We start from the raw sequence: 25,963 nt of genomic DNA, 5'->3' as shown, positions 1-25,963 counted from the left end.
GCTTCTTAAAGTGTCTTCATCTGGTCTGCCAACGCTTGTAGGTTGGGCTCCATTGTGGTTTTTCTGACCAGCTTCGTGGGCTTGAGAAAAGAGTGGTTGTTCTTTTCTTAAGGAAACGAACCGGCAGACGGCGCTAATGTAGATGTTGGTTATTTTGGGACTACGACCTGATGATTTGTTGGATTGAAAATGGCTGCACTCTTCTTGGGATAAGAGTTGCCTACGTATTAAGTTTCTCGGGGTAAACTTGAATCAAGCCTTACGTAGTTCATCCCTCTCTATTTATAGATGTGTGCTTGAACCGTTATAGATTGCAGATCCATCTTGTATGCTATCTTGATGATTCGCCATTACTCTGATGTTACAAAGTAAATGACTCCTTGATTGTTGCGTTGACTGAGCTCCAGGATTGCGCTAGTTGATATCTTTCCATGAATGGATGTAACTGCTGCTGGTAACGACTTGGGTGTTAGGTCGTTGGTACGATCTGATGTTGTGGGACGAGCTGAAGTAAGACGTCCTACCTTGTGGACACGTGCTCTATAGTGTAGAATGGATGGTACTTACAACTGGTCAATATAAGTTAAATAAAAAATATATAAAATATGAAAAACACAAAGGCGTCAATGACTCCGCTAAAATTATATCATGGAAAAGTTGGTTTAAATTGGGTTTTATATATCATAGGTCTTTTGTTGTATAACTTTATATATACAAACCATGTTTTGAGAAAAACATAAAACAACAAACCCTTAGACCTATTAATCACCGCTTTTTTAACACTTATTTGTTCTAAATCGTCCTATTAATCGGCATAAATCGGGCTATTAATTGATCCCGCTTAGATCGGGATTTTTTCTGCTAATCGTATCGGCCAAGTAGCTTATAGTGCATATGCGCCTATTAATTGGTTATTAATCGCATATTAAACTGCACAAGTTGTGAGTTGTGATACAAGATACAACCAAGATTGTTATTTTGAAGTGCAATCTTGCAAATTTTGCAATGCTAGAAGGGACAACATGAACAGCCAATTAAAACCATAGTTCGGGATTTCAAAATTTTGGAATTCCGACAAATCCAAAAACCGAAATTGATCATATTTCGACTCATGTCAAATTTTGATTTCAACCAAATTTCAGAATGATTAATATTTCGATCCTATGTTGTATTTTATGGTTTTTTAAAAACCGAAATATCCGGTGGAATTCCGAAATTCCGTTTGGAATCTTGAACAATGATTAAAACAACCTTAAAAGACATCCATGTTTTTAATTAAACAGATATCCTCTTTGTTCGTATTCGCGTAAAATAAATAAAACATTACTGTACATCTTTGAAGGTAAAAGAGAATGAGTGGGATATATTGAAATTTTGGTGGACATTATCGGATTGTCAGCTTACATGTAGCATGCGTAGTTGCATTTGATATTTTGATGTGAATTCCGTAACAAAGAACTCCCGATAGGACAATATTAAGTTTTAATTTTGGTTTTAGTTAGGGCCAGTATATGATTATGGCTAGAGGACAATTTTTTTCAATGACATTTCTGCCCTCCAAATGATGATTTTGAGCAAAAACATGTCTCAATTTTGTTTGACCGTTTTTCTCTTTTATTTTTTTATTCATCTCTCTCTACTAATTTTTGGGAATCAAATGTAATTACGGAGAATGGGAAATTCATATTTTAGCAACAAATTTACATACAAAGAGGCGTATGTATGTGTTTAATGCACATGCATTATAATGTTTGCATGTGTGTTATACTTATGCATGCATAATAGTGCATGCATGTGTGATATATACATATATAGTAGTATTGGCATGTGCGCGTGTTATACACATGAGTAATGATGTTTGCATGTTGGTATACACATACATAGTAGCGTTTGCATGTGTATCGAACTACTACTTTAAAGTCCCAATTTAAAAATATCATCGACGACAATAATATTGAAATCGAGATAAATCACACGATTGATTAACATAAAATTAAAACATTTGAAGGGAAAATTCAATTGTTGTTGAATTGCTTGTCAAATCAGTGTCGAAATCGACCTAATTATTATTCAATCATCAATAACTTATAATTGAAAAAATGAAAAAGTAGATTGCAAAGTGATAAGAGTGTTTGTCATGAGAGAATAAGATGTTTTCTCACATCTTAAATCACTAATCACAACACACAAATCAACTAGCTTAAACGTTGAAACAACTAGATTTCAAAAAAACATTATAAGTTTATAGTTAAAGGTATTTTTTTTAGATGGAGAAGAATGGAAGGGTGGAGAGCAAAACTCCTTTCTCAAACTGGAAAACTTACCCTTTAACCTATCGAATTCTCTTTGGACTTCAATTAAAAAAAACCTAGATTCCGTAAACTCAAACTTCTTTTGGGGACAAATAAACAACAATACAAATAAGGTGCATTACACATCTTGGAACAAGATCTGCCAACCAAGGTTGTGTGGTGGACTAAGAGTTCGACTTGCTTCACATCATAACACTGCTCTGCAAGCAAAATTACTCTGGAGAATAATCAAAGAGCCTGAAAAACCATGGGCCATTAGTCTCTCGAAGAAATATGCATGTGGAAAATCAATGGTTAGAGCTACATACCCAAAATGTGCCTCAAAGATATGGAAAGACATTATCAAAGCAAGAGATGATATCCTTTCCCAACTTTGTTGGCATATCGGAATAGGAAGAAACATCAACATATGGCTAGATCTGCGGATACCAACCTTACCAAGTAGAAAACCAATAGGGCCTCCACGCGCAAGCCCATATCAGCGAGTGGAATACCTAATTGATAGTGGAACTCGAACTTGGAGAATAACCGCTCTACACAATATCTTTCTCCCATGTATTGTGACAGAAATCATGAAAATATCGCTCAGTCACAACGAGCATATTGTTGACTCCATAAGATGGATGGGTAAAAAGGACGGTGAACTAACAGTGAAATCTGTTTACAAGTCTAAGCAAAAACACATAAGACAACAACAACCACAATCCAAAATTTTGGAATCACTCATGGAACCTGGACACAGCAAAAAGAGTAAAACTCTTTTTTTGGAAAGCCATTAGCAACAACCTTGCCACAAGAGAAAACCTATGGAATAGAAATATAATCCCTTATGGATTTTTTCCATCTTTGTAAGGGTTAAATTTACTAGTCCTAGTCCGGTATGTTTCTAAAAAGGAACCATTGGAATCAAATACCCTTACCTACATTATCACCCATTTGAAGGAGTATTTCTAAAGACTAGTTTGATTGTCTAATCGGTTTCACAAATAGAGTTTGAGGATGAGGATGACGAAGTCTTTATCTCTTTAGAGTTTGAGGATGAGTCTTTATCTCTTAGAGTTTACTATGGAAGTGTGATCCTATCTCGAACCGACCACCTTACCTTGTTTGATTTGTGAGGAAAAATTGTTGTCTTTCCTTACCATTTAATCCGCGCCTTTGGTTATTAATTTATTCTCATTCCTTGTTTTCTATTGTTTTCTTTTATCTGCATACAACAACCACCATTATCGCTAGAATAAAAAATAAAACTGAGATAAGAGACACTCTGAGTAATCTTGCTTCTACCATGTTTTCAATATGGACCAGTAGAAATTATCTAATTTTTAATATTAGGCAAATAGATGCAGTTAATATAATTCATAGAGATTCAACCTTCATCACTAACAAACAATAACCTTATGCTAAAAGCAATTACATAGACCGTTGCCCTGAGATAGAAAATGACTGCTACTACCTTACAAATGACTCCTGAAATAGTAACACTAACCAGACAGGCCTCGGTTTTTCTATATGGAATAACTTTGGATATTATATTGGAGCAGGACATGACAGAACCAGTGTCGCTGACTCGGAAGAGGCAGAAACACGAGCCATCCGAGGAGGAGTAGACTTGTGTCGATGTTTGCAACTCTGATGTGTCGCCATTTTGACGGACTACAAATACCTAGCAGAAGTCCTAGAGCAAAAAGGAACAAATTTATCCTGGAAAGCTAGATCAGTCGCATATGATATTTACTATACTATCTATTTGTTTGATCATTGTAATTTCTTTTACATTTCTAGAGACTCGAACATTATTGCTTATGTATTTGCGGCTAGGGGCCGGTAAGTCCCTCCACATTTTACGGCAAGGTCGCTGATTAGTTGATGTATGGATGTAATGACTGTAAAGAGCTCTTCATGGTTTTGGAAGTGTCTTCATTTTATCTATAAAAAAAGGTAATAATAAATAAATTAAGGTTCAAACTCCATTTCCCCGACTCTTTCTACCTGCTTGTGCCCCATACAATACTGGGCTGGTCAAATCTCAGAAGGGCCCAATAGCTAGCGTCAGTTAGTCCTGTCTACGAAAATTTTCTCCAATACCGTTAAAGTCGTGCCATGCGTCTTTCTGGACAAAAATTTGTTTTGCTATTACGTAGTCCTTATCTTTTGTAGTTTTGCGCACCTTGCGGTCTTGCACGTATGATTATACCAAGTGTCAGAAAATATCCATAAAACTGAGAAATGCAAGCATACAAACCATCTTTTTCTGTTGCATACATGCCACCTAAAAGGACGACACATTGTTGTCTTTGATTCTGAAAATATACATACAAAATCATGAAATCTGAAGACAGAGATTGTGATTTTAGTATATATGCCTGGCTGCCTCCTAACATTCATCAACGTGAAATAGTGCATCACAGAATAGCCCACCCCCATAAATAAAGGTTTGACTATTTTTATTTCCACGTTTTAAAGAATCCAATTTGTGTTCAATGCACATTTAATTCGCTTTGATTTTTATTTTCTCCAATCATCCAGATGGTCTACATATAGAAACAGTTGGTGTGCATGGATACCGCCACTTGGCTCAACCAAATATAGTCAATTATATCCTAAACCAGTTGTTAAAATTCTCAACCAGATAATAACAAGAAAAATATTAGTAAGCAACCCACATTTTCAGTTGCATAATATGCTAATTTTGAGGCAGACTCTAGTTAATTTGATGCAAAAATCTAGTGTGTGCAGAGTATACCTATACGCAGGCTTTTGGGCCACTCATATAGGCAGGGGTTCATGTATATTGCAAGACAGAAATATTATGAACGGCTAAATGTCCTGCACACACGGACATCGTGATGCACTCTAGACGTCCTCTAATTTGATTTTCTAAAAATTTGGAAAATAGTATTATGAGGCATGCACTAGTGCAACTCTAGAGATAATTTGAGTTTGAGTGTTGCACTGAAAACAAGATATATAAAAAAAAAAAATATATATATAAGATTCTTTCACTGACCCAAAAATAGGCATGCCCTGGTAAGACTCTTACAAGAATCTCTCTTCTTCATTGATGCAGCAGATTCATCGTCATCCCCATCACCACTATAAATGATTTAAATAATAAAAAAAGTCAATAACGTGAAAGCTGATCTACTAGATAAAGAATTAAACTTGGGTGTTTTTAAATTGATTGTTTTAGTCCAAAGTTGAGATTTTTATTTTTTGAAGAAGAAAAAGGATGGGGAAATTAGCAGTAGGGGCAACAGTGATATGTGCAGCAACGGTATGTGCAGCAGCAGCTTTGATTGTGCAAAGAAGAATGAAGAATTCAGCTAAGTGGGCTAAAGCAATGGCAATATTGAAAGATTTTGAAGAAAAATGTGACACACCAATTGGGAAATTGAAACAAGTTGCTGATGCAATGACTGTTGAAATGCATGCTGGTTTAGCTTCTGAAGGTGGAAGTAAACTTAAGATGCTTATTAGCTATGTTGACAATCTGCCCACAGGGTAACAAGATTCAATCATTTTATTTATATATAATAATATTGTTTAGCTAATTATGCTTCTCATTGGTTTTAAGTTTCTGTTTGATTTGTAGCTCTGCAATTGAATTTTGGTAGAAGAGTTTGATTGGATTTTGTTAAGCAATGCATGGAATTACATTGGGAGTCAAATTTAATTATTGTTCTTACCCACTTATTTATCTAGATTCAACATAAGATGTAGTTGGTTTTTTTATATTATAAGGTGAATTATGAGATATTTGATATGAAAAATCGTAGCTGGAATTATAGTTGTGATTTGTGAAGGAACTCTTTTGCTGTTTTTAGATTGTTTATAAAACCGTAAGTTTAGTATATAACCTGTAGTTAGTTTATTTTGTTATAGTTGAATTTTGAGGAAATCTATTTAAAACTGTAAGTCTGCATTGATTTATTGTCAAAACTTTCAAGTTAGATTCTGTATTGTCCCGTGTTAGTATAATTAGCATCGATATGTTATAGAACATCTTCTACACGCTATATGTATACTTGCCCATGTCTACGTGTTCTATGTAATGTAGTTGTCGGTGTCTCAAACTTCTGCTTATTATTGGCTTTGAATTTCTGCCCTAGATATAAGAAGCTCATCTTTTTACAATTTTTTTTTTTGTTTTAGGGATGAGCATGGATTATTTTATGCATTGGATCTTGGTGGAACAAATTTCCGTGTTATACGTGTGCAATTGGGTGGAAAGGAAGGGCGTGTTGTGAAACAGGAATTTACTGAAGTGTCAATACCTCCTGAGTTGATGGTTGGAACTTCTGAAGTAAGTAGGAAGAACTATAACTGAATACCAAGTTCTTCAATCATATTCTTAGCACACCCGTAACTTTTGGATGTTATGGTTTCAGGGACTATTTGATTTTATTGCTGAAGAATTAGCAAAGTTTGTTGGTACAGAAGGCGATAGTTTTTTTCATGTTTCTCCTGGTAGGCAGAGGGAATTGGGTTTTACTTTTTCATTTCCAGTGAAGCAAACATCTATAGCTTCAGGGAGTCTTATTAGATGGACAAAAGGCTTCTCCATAGAGGACTCGGTAATCCTGATTACTTGTGACTTACTTGCGTTATTTGATAGTCGGTGAATTTTTCTTTTTTTTTTGGTTGGGTGAACTGAAAACATAGATCAATTTTAGTGAGAGTAGGATCATGTATTGTCCGACTTATTATTGACCCCCCCTCCTCCTCCTCTCCACATTTGTTAGAAGTTACAGGGGTTCATATCAGTGGACCTATAGGCTATATCTTGTTTCTGATATCAATTAAAAAGAAGGAACCAATGAATGCACAGTTATGACTTCTTGGCACTTTTAGGTCTTCTGCCACATAAAACTCTTTGATGGTTAGCCTGTGTTGATGCGTTCAATGTATTCCCGGGACGAGGCTTTTTCCTTTATTTTGTATCTTCATTGAAATAATGATAAGGCCGAGACATTCCATACTGTAACTTTATATTCCTCTAATTATTTGTTCATTAAAAGCACACGAAAAAGATCCTCTGATGAAGATATATCTTAGATGTTCTAATCAAAGTTCAACATACTAAAGTGTGCGTTCTCGTGTCTTTGTTAATGAACTCAGTGGACTCCCCAAAAGTCATTTCTGAATCTCTCTCTTTATTTCTTTTTTTTTTTTTTTTTTTTACCTGATCTGTTTCTCTCCCTCTCTCTTTTTTTTCCTGATCTGTTTCTTCTTGGTTTCTATATGACTAGGTTGACCAAGATGTGGTAGCACAACTGACAAAATCGGTGGAAAAGAAGGGCCTTGATATGCGTGTCGCAGCGCTAGTAAGTCGAACACCATTTGTTCCTTATTTCAACTCTTTTGAATTGGGCAGCCTCTAGCCTGTTTGAATTGCCTTCTTTGCAATAATGTTATAAACATTTAACTGTATAAAAGAAATAGTTTAATGTCTGGGCATTATTCTGTAATTATTTTTGAAAGTGTGACAAAAGATCTTTCCAATGCTTAAAATACTAGCAAGTTGACAGATCTTTCCAAGCAACTTGACAGTATTTTAAGCATTTTTAGCGTAGCTTATTTTAAAATACTGTCAAGTTGCTTATAATAAAAGAAATAAATGAAAGTATGAACAACAGGGTAAGGTTTTTCTTTTGAAATTTACGTACAATGACCGTAGTTATCAATTCCATCAATCACAGTTAGAGACTGCCAGAAAGGAGGTATATCAAATTTTATGAATGCCTGGGATCAGTTAAATGCTTAAATGAAGTTAAATACTTAAATAAATGCTGTCTATTTCTTGTTCTTCACTATACTTTTAGAGTTGAAATCCAAGTGATGCCGTTCTCCTTTAATCATTGAGTGTTACAGGTCAGTAGGTATAGGCGCTATTCCTTTTTGTATTATTCAACCAGCACATACCTAACTTAAAATGTCTATGCAGGTTAACGATACAATTGGTACGTTAGCTGGAGGCAGATACGACAATAATGATGTCATTGCGGCAGTGATCTTAGGTACTGGAACAAATGCGGCATATGTGGAGCGCGCAAGTGCGATTCCTAAGTGGCATGGTCTTCTACCTAAATCAGGAGAGATGGTTTGTTGTCTTCTTACTGGCTATCATCTTTCTGAATGTTTAATTTGGATCAAAATCTAGTGTTCTTTTTCTTCCTCTATAAACATGAAGTGGAACAAAAGAACATGCTTCCATACTGCCCAACACCTGATAAATAAATATTTATTCATGTTCTCAACATATATCAAGGAGAGATGGTTTCAGACTGCTCATGGCTATCATCTTCCTGAATGTTTGTCTTGATCCGAATTTGGGTTTTTCTCATCCTCTATAAACAATGAATAAAGGAACAGTATCCTCCCATCTCACCCACCACCTGATAATAGATAACTGACATTAAGGCATCTCCCTTCTGATACTGTAGGTTATTAACATGGAGTGGGGTAACTTCAGATCATCACACCTTCCTCTAACGGAGTACGATCATGCGCTGGATCTTGAGAGTTTAAATGTTGGCGAACAGGTACTTAAGCTTACGATTATTTCCATCTAATTGCTTTTGTACAGAACATGTGTTCATGATTGTTGAAATTTAAATAATGTTTTAATTGATTTTACAGATATTTGAGAAGATTATATCTGGAATGTACTTGGGGGATATTGTGCGCAGAGTCTTATGCAAGATGGCTGAAGAAGCTGCCTTTTTTGGTGATACTGTTCCATCGAAACTTAATGTTCCATTCATATTGAGGTAGTCCATGTTCTCTTTTCACTGTGAGATTTCCTTTATAACATGCTCCTTTGCGATCGCCTTTCCTATTCTGAGACTTTTCCATATGCCTCAAATCTATCTGACTAGAGTATATATTGCAGGACCCCAGAAATGTCTGCAATGCATCATGATACTTCTCCTGATCTAAGAGTGGTGGGAAACAAATTGAAAGATGTCTTGGGGGTACAAATTCCGGTCTTTACCTTATATGAAATTTCTATCACGTACCATAATAGCTTATATTCTGTTGTGACCATCAATTATTTGTCATGTATATGCACGGAGAATCTCTTTCACAGTGGGTGAAAGTCCAAATTTTGTGCAGCATTTTCTTGTTTTTGAGTTGAAAGACTTGTAGCGATTTTGAAATTTCTACACTGCTGAAGAGCAACTGGTGCTCAGATGAAAGATCCCCATTTACATTGTTGTTTTTCCTAATATTTCAGATTCCTAATACATCCCTGAAAACCAGAAAAGTTGTTGTTGAGCTTTGCAACATTGTTGCAACGCGTGGAGCCTCGTCTTTCTGCTGCTGGAATCTTAGGCATCCTGAAGAAAATCGGAAGAGACACAGTCAAGGAGGGGGAGAAGCAGAGAACTGTAATAGCGATGGATGGTGGATTATTTGAGCATTACACAGAGTTCAGCAAGTGTTTGGAGGACACCATTAAAGAGTTGCTGGGGGAGGGAGTTGCAGACACCATTGTCATTGAGCAAGCAAATGATGGCTCAGGCATTGGAGCTGCTCTTCTTGCAGCTTCCCATTCCCAGTATAATGATTAGAGTCAGAGAGTGGTTGAGTAGCTTTCCTGAAATGGTGAGAGCGACCTTGTATCTTGTCAAAAAAAAATTCCGTTTCTGTATCTTTTCCATAAGGTGTTGCCTAAAATTTTTGTTCTTTTTAGTTTTCATTTTTTAATCTTTAAAGTTACTACTGTAATTAGCAGTGTCTCACAATATTTGGGACTCATAGCTACACCAAATTTGTATTCCAGCCAAACACTACTGCTTCCAAACTTCACATTGTGTAACCATGGCACTTTGGTTTTTGATCTGATAGTGCAAGGAACTGGCGAACTGCAGAGAATAAACAAGGGTTGGTGCTTATATATTATGACTATATTCCAGAACGTGCGCTATATCTAGAACAGAGATTTTGGTGAATATTATAACGGTTATTTCTTTTTTAGTAGAAGTTCTTCAACAAAGGGCCATAGTCAACAGGCTTAAACTCTGAATAACTGGTGCACAAGTTGAATTATTTCTATTATTTCTGCAGAGACAACCCTACTAATCGGTATAGCCCTGGATAATACATGGAAAACCAACAATAATACATACAAAACTAAAAGGAATCGTACTTCAATGATCCCAAGTGACTATCTTTGTAGCAAAGAAGGTAGCTACTAGTTGTATCTAGGAGGGGATCGACGTCATGCATGTTCTCGGTTTTCTTCTGTCTGTTGATTTGCTGAGGGCCACATCGGAGTAGGACTTGCAATACCTCCGTCATTGAAGGTCGCTTTGAAGGTAAAGCACAGGTACATATGATCCCTAGTCTGAAGACCAAACTCATTTCATGCAAATAACATGGATCCCTGATCTCCTCGTCCAGGGCATTAGTTATAGATTTTTCCTCATTAAAGTGACGCCATGCCCATTCGGCAAGACTTATGTGCTCATCTCCATCATTAGGTTCCTTTCCCGTAGTCAATTCTAGGAGTACTACCCCAAAACTGTATACATCGATCTTTTCATTCACCTTGGTTGTGTAAGTGTACTCTGAAATTCAATCAACCAACTGCAGTTTAGCCGATTTTCCAACTTTAAGTATGTTATAAAATATAGAAATGTACTCAAATAAGACTCACCTGGCGCAATGTATCCGTAAGAGCCTGCTACCGCAGACATTGTATCCGACTCCCCATGCTTAACCAACATCTTTGCCAATCCAAAGTCTGCAATCGTAGCATTAAAGTTGGCATCCAACAAGATATTGCTGGATTTCACATCACGATGAATGATGGACTGAGAGCATCCATGATGCATGTAGCAAAGACCTTGAGCAGCTCCAACTGCGATATGCAACCTTGTAGGCCAATCCAAGAGAACATGGTTAACTGAATCTGAAACCATTGATTCTCTCTTTCTTTTGTGTAACCATCGGTCTAAGCTGCTATTCACCATGTATTCATAAACAAGAAGCATTGAGCTCTCACAAGAAATACAGCAAAACAGTTTTACTATGTTTGAGTGACGAATTGTTCCCAATATCTGGACCTCTGCTTGAAATTCTTTCTCGCGCATATTGTCCAACTTCCCATTGTTCCATATCCTTTTTACCGCAATGAATTCAGAATGATTTAGAGCAATACGATAAACCTTTCCTGATCCACCACTTCCAATCAAATTGTCCTCAGTTAAGCAGTACAAAATGTCCGATTCAGTGAAGTGCAACTTCTGGAATGAGGTCAGTTTCCATGTAGAAAGTACTTGTGCACGCTTTTCCTTCAAACGCTTACTAATGAAAAATGAGGAATATAGTGCGACAGCTACAACAATAACTCCGGAAAGAACTAGAAGTATTGCAAGTAATGAAGGCGAAGATTTGTGTGATATGGCTCCAGGTTTAGAAATACAAGAGCTGAGGTTCCGGATATCATCACAAAGGCCAGGGTTGTTCAAGAAACTGTTGACATAAGCTAAGTTTTCGAGTGCAGCTGGGATTTTCCCTGTCAAATTGTTTGAAGAGAGGTTAAGGAAGGTGAGCCTCAATTGGCTTATTTCAGGTGGAATATCACCTGAAAGTTGGTTTTGTGACAAGTCGAGTCGAAGAAGGTCAGGGAGTAGGCCAATAGTTGGTGGGATATCACCAGAAAGTTTGTTGCCACTGAGGTTTAGACTGTTTAATGACTTCCAAGAAATTATCTCTGATGGAATTCGGCCTGAAAGGCGATTCCTATCGAGCGACAAAAGTAATAGGCTAGATAAAGCTGTTAGTTCCATGGGTATTTCTCCAGAAAACAAATTGTTACTTGCATCAAAGACCATAATATTTTTCGATGAGTTGATTCCACAAGGAAGCTTACCTGAAAATCTGTTGTTACTTATCTCCAGCCGAGTTAAGTTCCATGACAGTGTATGAGGAAGTTCACCCGAAAATGAATTTTCCCTTAGCATTATGGATGACATATTCCTCAAAGACCAACATCCAGCCGGAATCTCACCAGAAAAATTATTTCTGTGAAGCTGGATAGTTCTCAAGCTGTGGCAATTTGCTAATGACCTTGGCAATTCTCCGCTTAAATTGTTTGAGAAAGCTACCACTCCTATCAGCACTCCGCCTGCGCATAGGTTTTCTGGTAAAGTACCAGTTAGATAATTATCCGAGACTTCAATAGCTTCAAGCTTTGAATGAAGGCCTAGTTCTGGAGGCAGAACACCAGTCAAGTTGTTCATAAACAACCGAATACGTATCAGTGATTGGATTAGGCCAAGGCTTCTCGGTATCTCTCCAGCTAATTGATTAGCATACATATCAAAGCTTCTTAGATACTGAAGCTTCCCAAAATCATCCGGTATCGTTCCAGTCAAGTTGTTAATGGAAAGATCAATTTCTGTGAGGTACACAGTTTTAACATTTCTAGGAATCTCTCCAGACAACCTGTTGGCATAAAGATACAAGTAAGTCAAGTTCTTCAACAGGAACAAAGGATCAGGAATTCTCCCACTCAACTCATTCATTGAAAGATCCAAATGTTTGATATTACTCATCCCGCCAATGCTCCCTGGAATCTCTCCAATAAGATTAGTCTGTGCCATCCAAAAATACTGCAAGTTCTTCAATCTACCAAACTCCATTGGAATGTTAGTTGGCATGAACTCGTTGTAAGCCAACCCGAGCAACTGCAGGTAAGAAAGATTACCAATACTCGATGGAAAAGACCCATTAAACTGATTAGAAAAAAGATACATAGTCCGCAATGAACTTAACTGGCCTATTGAAACTGGAATGTCACCAGAGAAGTTGTTAGAACTAAGATTAAGGTGTTGTAAACTAGGAGAAAGTCGGTTGATATCATTCGGAAGGGGACCAACAAAGTAGTTTTGAGAGAGATCAAGTGAGTAGAGATTGGAACAGTTATAAAGAAAGAGTGGAAACTCACCATAAATGTAATTATAGGAGAGGTCAATATGAGTGAGGTTGTTAAGGTTGCAAATGGACGGCGAGATTTTTTCGGTTATGTTCATGTTTGGAAGTATGAGTTGAGTGACTGAACCATTAGTGCAAGTGATACCAATCCACTTAGTGCAAATTGGCGATGTGGGTGTCCAAGAATCCAGCGCAGAAGGATTGTTCCATTGGTGTTTTAAGGTTTGGAGTATGATTAGTTCTTGGTTTTGAGTTTGTTCAAGAGACTTTGCTTGAAAGAGTGAAGAAAGTAGTAGAAGGAGTAAGTAGAGGAGGTTGGAGGGAGACATTTTCGACTTGGAGAAAGGGAGAGTTGGTTACTAGTATGGAGTCATTTGTAGTTCTTGTCTGAGAATGAGCTTATTGTTTTGCACTTATATATATGTTCTAGTTTGGTTAACTGCATGAGTGCTTACGACTTCTTACAATTACTTGTTTACTAACTGTATTAGTGTTGAATTTGATGGTCTGTATAAACTTCAAGCTAAGTCAAATAACTTTTCTACACGTGCAAATTACGATTGCTAAAACTGGCAATGGAGTTTATGTTCCAATTTAAGTAGAACAGAATTGGAGTGTACGTACAATCGGAGCCATGTTTTTCGTTGTATGACTTTTAGAGCTAGCTAAACGTACAAGAAATGGAAATGAAACTGATCAATATGCTACTACTAGTAGTTGGTGACTGATGGAGCAGTCGTATTGAACTGACAGAACAAGGAAAAACTGTCGGGAGTTGGGGAAGCGCGCTCTCTAAACTCACATTAAACATGTGAAAATGTTTGATGATGAAGTTCTCTGCATGGATCCTATATCTGATTGGACCCATAGCTAGGAAATTCGTGCTTAATATTTGTTTAATATATTTTTACGTATAATATGAATAATAAGACGAACATTTCATATCTAAAATTAATATACAAATTCTATGATCCAGACTTACAATTGCCGAATAATAAGGTCTGTATTTTTAAAAAAAAAAAAAACATACTATAAAAAAAATGATGCCACTTCAAAATAGAAAATTTTGAAAATCTATTTAATTTAGAATTTTCCATACCTAAAGAATATAAAATAATTAAAATATTAGTAAGTAAATATAAATGAAACATTAAATTATATATGTGTAGTTAATGAACAATTATGATAAAATATTATATTCTAAATTTATAATGCAACAAAATATATATGATTTTTTTTCCTATTATACGCGTATAAAAGGCGAATGATATGTTTAGCGTTTTTTTCGTTTTTTTAGCCGAATTTTTAAATTTATTATTATTCAAAGTTTCAAGTTTTTAACGAATAATTTCTATAATTTTTACCGTCCGCAAATTTACTATTGGACATGTGGTTCATTTATTAATTAATCCATATACATCCAAAGCTCTGAGAAATCAAAATCATAATTTGATCAGTGTGCTGGCTGAAAAAAAGTGTATTACTGTATCAGCATTCGGTGCTTCCTTTAAAGTCGCACACTCTCAGTATAGGCGTATAGATAGCTTCGTTATTTTCTCCAATCCCACTTATTGTTATATAGGCTTTTAGCCCAAGATAGCTTTGGAAGACTTGGGGGAGAAGATAATATAAATTTGGCCGCCATCTAATCAAGAATGGACGGAATTAGGTAGATATAAACCAAATTAGACTCTACGGTCTACACTCTACTTAGTTTTTAGGCATGTATTTGGTATCTGGTTGTTGTGTATCTAGAAGGAATATGATTCTTTCAACATAACATCACTTTCTTTCACCTATTTGGTTGACGACTCCTCCTGCTCCTTTCTTTATTTTCTTTTAGTTTTTGTCCAAAGGTCTTTCAGTAATTAAGGCCTCAAACGATACTTAGTACAAGACTCAATTTGATTGTGGTAAAGTAATGTTCGGGGCTTAGTCACACAAACCGTCTACTTGTCTTCTTGTTTTACGGTTTTGCTCCCAAAACCTCTGTTAAACCGTGCTCTACAAATTTCAAAACCGCACTTCGGGATATTGAGTCCATGCTCTCTAAGTTTGGGTGCGAAACTTGATTAAATTTCCTCACAAAATCAAATTCTGTTTTTCCAGGCTGGTAAAGATTGGCTATTTTAAATAAAAAAGTTAATGATCCAAGTTTTAAAAGAGGCCATGGTTGAAGTAACAAATAGTTCACGTTGAATTTGTTCATAAGAATCTTATCAGTTTTGTTACTTCATAGCAATGTAGCATCCTATTTGATGTGGCTACTCACAATTTTATATATATTTTTTTTATCAAGAAGAACTAATAAATTGGGCTAGAAAGAAAGGTTACTCGATTATTTAAGGGTTAATTAGTATTATTCCCACTAGATGAGCCAATTAGGATTTTCCTCCTATTAGATGGGAAATTAGGGTCTCCTCCCTAAACACACGGTCAATTTGGTTTGACCGTTAACTTTTAAGTCAAATAATTAAAAATTATACAAATGTCCTTATTGTTTTCAAAAAGAAAATATTCAATTTTAATTAGGTAGAAACATTTATGTCATTTTCAATTGTTTGACTTGAAAGTTAACGGTCAAACCAAATTGACCGTGTGTTTAGGGAGGAGACCCTAATTTCCCATCTAGTGAGAGAAAATTCAAATTGGCTCATCTTGTAAGGAGGTAACACTAGTTCACCAATTATTTAATCCCTCTTTTACAGTTACTTTTTTCTTAAGTATGTAAAAATATATAATTGTATGCAAAATATGTTACGCTCCGAAGACGCTCTAGATCATAGATCATGGAGCTTTTCAAGTTAACCGTTTTGGCGATCTCGCTCCAGCTCAAAGTTCTGGTGACTAAGTTTCGGGGATCAGAAATAAATTTCACTGTGTCTGCTCGACAAAAGTCTTATTAAAGCGCATTTTCAAATCAGATTTGGTCTCAATCTGACCATCTCCCACCTGCTAATCTGATAATTCAAAATATGGTCTATACTAAAAGGTGTAGGTCATTATATGTTTATATGATTATATCTATATATGGTCGCAGCCTGAAAAAAGAAGGGTGCTGGCAATTGTCTCATAGCAATGATTTTATATTAATGCTATCCTATATCGTCAAAATGTGGTGGTTGGTAGTTAAGTTTTTCTAAGCATATGGCCAGCACTCAGCAGACTCATTTTATGTTCAACAATTTATTTACAACAAATATGTTGGAAATATGTTATGCAATACACGCACTCAATAGGCCAAAAGTTAAATGTTTGGTATGTTGTCATTCACTACTTGTTAGTAGGAAAAATAAACTGTTCGCCCACAATGGAATCAGTAATGCCTAGAATGATTGCTCCAAAGAATTTCACTGACATATAGAAGATAATAACAAAAAATTTCGGAAATGCTAAGGCTAAGTCCAATGGCTCTTTATAAAGTGGTCAAAATTGAGGTTTTCACTCTTTATTTGTAATTTATTCTATATATAGAAAGAGTATTATTGAGATATATAGTACATTCCGTGCCAAATCAAATAGAGTGGTATGACTTATTTTTCTATTCCGCACCAGTTCAAGTGGAGTGGTATGATTTATTTTATTAATTTTTTTTTTATTTGCATTTTGAGCCAGATAAAATGAAGTGATTTGTCACCTGTAAAACCATTGGACCCATTGTCATTATCTATATCTGTAAACCCTATTAAATTGAGAAATAAGGATAAATAGTCCAAAACCATTGGACTCAGCCTAAAAGAACAAGTAACGGTTTCTAGAGAGTGGGATTCACCCCGTTGACTGTATTTGATATGTAATGCTGCGGATTTTTCGCAATATATGTAGTACACTGTCTACTTCAAGTTACTGACACAGATAGAACCATGCCCCAGTCCCCTTAGGCCCTTTTCACTGCAGTTAAAGAAGATGAGATGATCTGTGCTACCCAAGTTGTTCTCTCTTAAAACTTGGTTCAAATCGAATTGAACATTTTTGCATTATATTTTGGTTGTGGAAATTTGCCTTCTCCACTATAAACAAGGTTGTGAGTTATGATTGAGATAAGAATTGAGATCTAAGAAGGCCCAAATCCAAATCAAGCCTGTTCTCTGTAAGTTCATAGTCATTTTCAACTCTTTGGGCCCCAACTCCTCGAAGCATGGATAATGAATTCAGCCCAGCTCATTTTGAATGTGACGAAAAGTTTGACGAACTTAAGTTTCATCAGGAATTTTCCATCTTACGATGGATATTTCTTGCGTGCTTGTTAGTTCTTGCTTGCTTACCATCACAAAAATAAATAAGGATTTTCCTGGAAAACTTGTGCCACCTCTGATATATATATTGGCAATGTGACGCCCATTCATTTAGGGACGAACCAAGATACATGTTGCAAACTTGCAATTCGTCTTGTGACTCTTTTCATAACCCTACTAACTCAACTATTCATAGCCATCATACATCCAAGAAAAAAAAAAACACGCCGACATATATCTCTAAATTTTGTGATAATTGAGTGAGCAGAGCAAACATTTTTGGTTCTAAGAGGTAGGGGTCTAGAATGTCAATTAGATGGCGTTCACCTAACTGTCCTCAAAACTTAATTTATGTTTTCTTCTTTTTCGCTGAAAACTCCCCCTCTATCTTCGTCTTCGCTCTCATTCTTTCCCCTCACTCCCAAGTATAGTTATTCCAGTTTCAGGCAACCAATCACAGAAATTTTCACAAAATTAATCAAGTGAGCAGAGCGAATGTTCTGGGTAGAAAGAGGGTACGCGGACAAATATGTGTTTGGTTGGTTTTTGTTTGTCTGTCCTCATCTCTTCTCTTCTATTCATCTCTCGCCTTTTCCGTTTCTCTTCACGCATTCTCCCTCTCAACTCCTCCCTCTCCGCTCATGCCCCCACTGCCTTAGCAGTATACTAGTTTTATTCTTGCTAGCCCATAACTCGATAGGTTAGTCTTAAAATATCGTTTGCATGGTGCACCTCTTTTATAAAAAACGTTGCTTCTTAGTATTTCTCTCGTAGTTAATGATGTGAAGTACATGGCAGATATGCTCATTAAATTTCAGGCATTTAACCAACTTCCAACAATGATTCCTTGAAAATTGAAAGGTCATCTTCATAGTAATCACCAATCATCACATTTTTGCAAAGACAAAATCACAAGCGAAACAGCAAAAAAAAAACAGTAGTAGCAGCAGCAGCAGGGGTGAGTCACACGACTCACGAGTGATAAAAAAAAAGTGCCTCGAGATACGTTCCACCAATTTTAGCAAAACAAAAAAAAAAACCGCCAATTCAAGAGTGCCACAAGTCACCACGTGTACATTTCAACGTCTCTCTGCCACCACAACAACACTCTTCCCCTCATTTCACTCTCCAACATCCATCTGTTCTTCTTTCTCTCTCCCTTTTTCATGCTTTTTATCATCTCAAACTCAACAGTGTAATAGTACCGTGTTGGTTATTAAATATATACACTGCTTTAGGACCTTATAGTTTTTTCCTTCTACATTATAATTTTATATTATGTAGTCCATTTCAAAGTATAATTTACTGTTGGTAATAATTAATTATGAGTAATAATATGATCAGAGTTGTTAATTTTCAGTGTAAGTGTTTTCCTAATACGTGATTTCAGATTACTGAGTTCTGGAAGTTGTACAATTTGAGGTAAATACACGTAAAAAACACGTTTTGGGATTACTGAGTTCTCAATAAATGTTTTGCAGTAAAAAGCACGTTTTGTACTCAAACATAAATTAGGGTTAATAGAGATTACTGAGTTCTCAATGAATGTTTTGCAGTAAAAAGCACGTTTTGTACTCAAACATAAATTAGGGTCAATATTCTGATTTCCCTTTCCATATGACGAGAAGACAATTTCCAGTTCGATTGGCCTATTCAATGACTATTAATAAGTCTCAAGGACAATCAGTGAAGTATGTTGGTATTGACCTCCGCACGGAAGTTTTCAGTCTTGGTCAATTGTATGTGGCACTCTCAAAATGCACTTCAGCGGACAGGATCAACATTCTTCTACCTCCAAATGCAGAAAGTCAAACCACGAATGTCGTATACTTAGAAGTTTTGCTATAAGCATCTTCAACGACAAATGTGTAATTTTCCTTTTCCCACTTAGTTTATTTCCTTTTGCTTTGTTTTCGTAAGTGGACACTTTTGTTTCTGTACTTACTTTCTTTCGTAACATATGAACAGGCACCTGACTACATCTTCGGATATGTTTACTCAAGTCATGGGATACACACAAAAGTCACTCATTTTGGGGCCTCAGTAAGTTTTTCAAACCAGATGGAGAACTCATTCGATCATTTTCTAACATTTTATTAGCTTTATTTTCTGGATGTCAGGTTGACGATCACATTGGTGGAATAACTATGCCAACTTTAATCGAATTTTCATGACATGTGATAGTGCAAGGGGCTACTATCGCGCATGATATGGTGGTTCAAGCTGCACGTTCTAATTTAAATTAAATGAGAAGTTTAACGGTATTGTTTTAGTCATCCATCATGATTTCCTTGGTAGTGTTGGGTATTTTAGATTTAGGGAGATTGATTGCTCATTATTGGCAAGAAACATTTTTATTGGACACCGTGTTGAATTCTGCATATAGTATTACGGTTTATGTTTTTCAGCAAGTTTTTTAGAGAAATTTAGGTTTTTTCTTAAGTGGGAATGGTGTTTCTACTGGTGCTCTAATTTAATTTATTATATGCTGATCTTTTAAATTCTCCTATAAAGGTTATTTTTCTTTCAGTTTTCGTTTTCATACTACCTTTTTCATATTTGTTCTTGAAAGTTTTATTGTTGAGATTCTTTACTTGTAATAACAATATTTTTTTCTTCAGTCCGCTCTCTTGGCTCTAGCTGCTCATGCATCCGATCCAAGTGAAGTTGATTGATAAAGAAATATTGCATCTCCTGCTGGGAAGGTTTGCATTTTAATACTTGACAACCAATTGGTGAGATTGTTTACTTTTTACACATTGAAGCTAACTTACCGTTCTTTGTGCAGGATGAATATGCACAGTGGATAGTTGCAAGTCGAGAAGTCACCTTGAGGTCATGGATAAGTTTCCATCGGCAAATCCTCCTCTTGGAGTTTTCTTTCTTTGCTATACCTCCTCCAGTTGCAGCCGAGATACTATTCTAAAAGGTTATTTTTCTTTTCAGTTTTTGTTTTCATGCAACCTTTTTCATATTTGTTCCTTAAAGTTTTATTGTTGAGATTCTTTACTTGTAATAACAATCTTTTTTTGTTCAGTCCGCTCTCTTGGCTCTAGCTGCCCATGCATAACATAAGAACGTTCTATGTTAAGGTAATTTCTAGCTATTGGGCATCCCTCCTACTCCTCGTGGTGTTCCTCATATTACAGTTTCTTTTGACATTGATGCCAATGGTATCTTAAATGTTTGGTGAGGACAAGACCACAGGCGTAAGAACAAGATCACCATTCACTAACGACAAGGGTAGGTTGTCTAAGGATGAGATAGAGAAGATGGTTCAAGAGGGCAGAGAAATACAAGTCCGAGGATGAGGAACACAAGTAGAAGGTAGAATCCAAGAATGCTTTCGAGAATTACTCTCACAACATGAGGAACACCATCAAGGATGAGAAGATTGCATCCAAACTTGACCCCCAGATAAGAATAAGATTGAAGATGCCATTGAGGCTGCTATCTTTGGCTCGACAACAACCAGCTTGCAAAGGCGGATGAGTTCGAGGACAAGATGAAGGAGCTCGAGAGCCTCGCAACCCAATCATAACAAAGATGTACCGAGGGTGCAGGTCTGGCGATATGGGTCTTTGGAATGGATGAAGATGGTCCTTCGGTCGGTGGAGGCGGTGGTCCGGGTCCCGGTCCTAAGATTGAGGAGGTCGACTAATTAAGTTATTGTCGATCTTGAAGAATTTTTTGGCTAAGCTTCTACTGTTTTTAACTTTCCAGTCATGGTATTTTGAACATAGGTACTTTTTGTTTTGGTTAAGGGAATTATGAATTGGTGATATTGCTTAATATGGGCTACTATTTTTTAGTTATGGCCTTTATGGCAGTAAATTTTACTTCCAGTCGTTACCTAATACTTTTTTGCTCATATTTTTAGCTGAACCTTGTGTTTGTTAGGTGGAATTTCATATAATGCGTCTTATCTCCAATTGTTTTGACTTTCCTTTGTCTAGCTTGAATTTATTAAAGTTCGTTGAAACACTTTCTTTTTTTGGTCACTTTTGAAATACGCGAAGTGTTGCATTGTTAAATCCCATGCTTTTGAATTTCTTTTTGAAGGGGAACAAGTTTAAAGTGGAACACACTTTTTACTGTGTATGCGCAAGGTAAAACATATACATATACATATATGCCTTACGTTATAGATATAAATTGCGCCGAAGGCGCCCGTATCTGTGTTGTACGACACAGGCAAACCCTAGTTATTTAAAAAACATAGAATACAATGAATCCTTTCTTGTGGAAATAAACCGAGAACATAATGAATATAACTGGAAATGAATTTTCAATTTGGGTAAGGCCCCAAAAGTACCAGAAGTCTGGACCATTAATGCTTGGATCAGATGCAAATTATAGCTAATGAATTCAAGACCTCCATTCTTGTACTTTTAACAAAAAGTTAAACATCACGAAGGCCCCAGAAAGTTCATTGAACCAACTAAAGATTTACTTGTCAAACTCCCAGATGATACCTCGATCCTCTGCATATGTCAGGAGAGATTTGGTTAGTTTCTATGCTTCAGAGCAGGGCCGGCTCTGAGATTGTGGGGGCCCAATGCAAATTCTTAAAAAGGGAGTAAGTAACATATTGTTTATGCTACAAAAATATTTTAAATGCCTAATAAGCATCCAAAATTATTTAGTGTAGTTGGTTGCTATTCTAATTTCTCTATTTGTGAGTATTTTTGTATCCAGATTATTTGATATATAGTAGATAAACCCTGGACCCAAGCACTGAATGGGGGCCTTATTATTGGGCTTTGACTCTGGGGCCCTAGGCAGCCGCCTAGTTGGCCTTGCCCCAGAGCTGGCCCTGCTTTAGAGTTCAGACCGCATATACAAAACTCTGCATACAGACTACAAGTCTAGAACTTAATTAATAAAGAAGTATTGTTGACAAGAATACAACTCAGGATTACTGAACAACGAGTCATTTGCACTGAGAAGAATTCACGCTGAAGCGATTATATTAACTACTATATTAATTAGTTTCTCATACAGAGTATGGTATCAACAGTCATCTGTCAGGACTTGTAGCCATATGCATCCTCTTTCAGTTTTACTACTAGCATGAAAACATTTACATACCAATAAAGTATAAACATCCCGTTTCCAAACTCTATTTGAGATTTTCAAAAAGCATGTTGTTGGTGGCAGATTTGAATAGAATCCAAGAAACTTACAACGTCCAAAAAACCACTGTGTTTGCAAGGCTCGAAAGAGAATTTATTATTATTTTTTTTGTAGAAGAGTGGGGGAAAAAGAATGGGCATAAACAAACTTTCACTAACAAAAACGGAAAAATCGGAACCAAAACAAACCGTGCGTTATGTTTTTTTTTTTTTAATCTTTTGCCCCTATTGAAAATACCCCAAATTATTTGAGAGATATTATTGGATTTAAGTAGTTATTGGGGTATAGCAAAAACTTATATTAGTTAGGAAGTACAGGAGTATTTTTATGGGTGTGTCCAAAATCACCTTTAAAAAACACTTACGCCGATAAAAACAAAGCAGAATGCAGAAGGTATTAAAACCCAATAAAATTATTGGTAAAAAAATGAGACTCTCTTGCCCAATTTCTTGGTAACGAGACTTGACCGGAGTCAGCACTCACACGAGTCCCACACTCCCACCTGTTTTCTCTCCCAATAATGATACGTGTCCGTGTATATTAGGTCTAAAAAGTAGGTCCCACTAGCAATACTGTTTTCTTCCCTACCTAAACGTGGCGCGTGGGAAATCGTATTGCAGTGAAAACCATAGTACAAAATATCCTGATATATCCCGATATTTGGGGATATTTATCCAGATTTCAGAGAAAGATATATAAATATCACGATATGTTTAGAGATATATACGACTGCAAATATCGGTGATATTTTTACGATATTTGGGAATATTTGGTGATATCTGGCGATATTTTGTGTATATAACAATTTTATTTAATATTTATCATTATATTTCAAATAAATATAAATAATGTATCATGATATATTAAGAAATATCCACAATATCTACGATATTTATCGATATTTTGGATATATCTACGATATTTGCATGTGAACCAATGTCAAATCAAAGACCATTAATACTGAGTAGTTGAGAATGCTCCCAGTGACCCACGTCAGCCCCTTTTTTTTCTCTGGGACTGACACATCATATTTTATCTAAAAAAATAAATTCTACGCCTTTTTTTGGCGATTTCAATTGTTCGTAGCCCAAAATACATAAAAACCCAAAATAGGTAAGCAGATAAAAACCTCTTTCTTAAATCTTATCTCCATTCTTAAATCTTATCTCCTCTCTTCAAACTTCTCTCTTATTCTTCTCCCGACAGTAATTAGATGTGTATCAGAAAAGAGTTTAGATTCTTACGAACCCGATCCGGTTCCACACCCAAAATAGATAAGCATTTTAAACTGTTCTAAATTGCCCAATAGACTCCGTCGATCTGTTTTTTGTTTTCCTTTTAGTTGTTTAAGATTTGTATTTACAAAACCCACATATCGAAATGGAAACTCTTCTTTTTTGTCTGATAGCTTCCATCTCCTGCCATGAACATTGTGATTTTATATTCGTGAAGCTGTTTATGGGGTGCAACGCGAGCTCAAGCATTATGGATGCATGGGTGACTTGCTTGGAAAAGAGCGGGGCGATCAAAGAAGCCATGGAGATGATAGAAGGAATGCCTATGAAAGCTGATGTGTTTGTGTGGGGTGGTTTGCTAGGTGGGTGTAGAATACATGGGAATGTTGAGGTTGCAGAGATTGCAGCTCAACGCTTGATGGAATTGGACCACGAGGATGGTGGGGTTTATACGGTCATGGCCAACATCTATGCCCAGCGAAAGGAGATGGGAAGATGTTACAAAGATGAGGAAGTTAATGAATGGTAGAAAGATCGGCATGAATACCGCTTTGACTCAATTCAAATAAATGGTATGACTCATGAGTTTATTGGGGGGATACATCCGTCCCCAAAGCGATGAAATCTATTGAGCAATTTGAGGGATTATCTTGATTTAGAAATCTTTGTAGTGCTCTAAACTGTAACTTATAATAATTCTTTAAGAAATGCTGGATAATGTGTATGTATATTGTAAAGGTTAGGGGGTGACCAAAAGTAGCACAAGGAAACCAGCCCACCATCCTCTCACATAAGTTTCTTTTCAGATTAATTTGCAATTGGATTGATTAGTTAAGGGTGCGACTATTTGGGAAAAGGAGTTTGCGGACATGGTGACTTTGTGTGCCATTGAAAGCGGTGGGTCTTTGGTAAGAAACATGTTCTTTCTTCTTCTTCGTCGTAAAGTTGGAGAAAATGATGAGCTCGGACATTCAAAGTTCAAAGTTAGAGAAGGTCTTGTCGTTGCTCCGATCACGATTAAGAGCATACGGAGGATGGCAGTTCTTGTGATATGGTTCCCCTCCCTATTGTGAAGGACTGAAGGACATATACTTCTTAAAGACAATAAACATGGCAGATAATATTGGACATATACTTCCTAGCGAGTCATCGCGATATTCTAATTATGAAATGGCAAATACAAATGAAGCTTTGTGAATTTTGATCTTTGCATCTTTTTACAAGCAATGTTAGTCCAATGCCTTTTAGATTATTCTTGCCAAGAGATAGCAAATAATAATGGAAACAAGTTTTTTTAACAAGTATGGGATGTGTCTTTGTTCGAGAGCATTGTTCTTTAGTGGTCCAAGGATACCAAGTAAATAACTTTGTTCGAGAGAGAGAGAAAGCCGTTGTAGCTGCCTTCATAAATAACAAACTTGGAGCGTCATTCGTTGCTTTTACTTCCATCTTTTCCATTCCAACTCCCATGTCAAAACCATGATATAACCATATGAAACCCGAAAGTAATTTTGAACTACAAGAAAAAGGAAAAAAATATATGGGGATACCATATATTAGTGTACCTGTATCATTGACATAACCATGGTGCCTTTTTCACCTTTAGAACTTGAAATTGTGTTGCGGGCTACTCACTCACGGTATCTTCATCAAACAAAAGTTGAGGAGCGGTTGGAGTCTATTGAAAAGTTTTGTAAGTGTTTATTGTCTTTGTATCGGTATTCTTATTTCCGGACAAACCGCTTTATGTTTTTACGGACCATGATTTATACATCAAATTTTCATCCAAAAATGGTATTGGTAGTGTTAAGAACAAATGGGGTTTACTTTATATACTTAAAGTTGTTTCCGAAGATCGAAGAAATGATAAGAAATCGGATCTCGCAAAAGGAGTACATAAGAGGAATATGTGACTGGAACTTCAATATATATATATATATATTCATGGAGAGTCATTCTATGATGTAAAGAATATTGGTAATGAGTGATTAGTGGTTGCACTTTATTTTCTACGGTTTTCTGTTCACACTGTTATTGTGACAATTCAATAATGTGGGATATATTTTAACATCTTGAAGATGACCTTTTTGTCTTTTAT

The 25,963-nt window shown here is 36.2% G+C and overlaps 2 protein-coding genes across 3 annotated transcripts; one reads left to right on the top strand and one right to left on the bottom strand.

The window, feature by feature from the left end:
• The first annotated feature begins 5,330 nt into the window (after positions 1 to 5,330).
• Positions 5,331 to 10,036, top strand: LOC147507166 (hexokinase-1-like). Its single transcript, XM_086599884.1, is given in 10 exon segments — positions 5,331 to 5,816; positions 6,468 to 6,618; positions 6,704 to 6,889; positions 7,565 to 7,639; positions 8,260 to 8,415; positions 8,759 to 8,857; positions 8,955 to 9,085; positions 9,208 to 9,289; positions 9,553 to 9,624; positions 9,626 to 10,036. Coding segments are annotated over 10 exon segments (1,488 nt in total). The 5' UTR covers positions 5,331 to 5,544; the 3' UTR covers positions 9,890 to 10,036.
• Positions 10,037 to 10,348: 312 nt separating this feature from the next.
• Positions 10,349 to 13,661, bottom strand: LOC147507165 (uncharacterized). Of its 2 annotated transcripts, XM_086599883.1 has the most exons (3): positions 12,843 to 13,661; positions 10,978 to 12,770; positions 10,349 to 10,888 (listed from the first exon to the last, which is right to left on the bottom strand). In XM_086599883.1, exons 1-3 carry the CDS (start codon positions 13,586 to 13,588, stop codon positions 10,452 to 10,454), a joined length of 2,976 nt encoding a protein of 991 aa, XP_086456009.1. In that variant the 5' UTR covers positions 13,589 to 13,661; the 3' UTR covers positions 10,349 to 10,451. The 2 variants fall into 2 exon arrangements, with proteins under 2 accessions (XP_086456009.1, XP_086456008.1); XM_086599882.1 differs by having other exon boundaries at positions 10,978 to 13,661.
• Positions 13,662 to 25,963: the final 12,302 nt, after the last annotated feature.

Source organism: Coptis chinensis, chromosome 3, assembly GCF_015680905.1.
Source record: "Coptis chinensis isolate HL-2020 chromosome 3, ASM1568090v1, whole genome shotgun sequence".
NCBI lineage: Eukaryota > Viridiplantae > Streptophyta > Magnoliopsida > Ranunculales > Ranunculaceae > Coptis > Coptis chinensis.
Note: the sequence above shows the minus strand (reverse complement) of the source record. Positions and strands in the feature narration are given on the sequence as shown.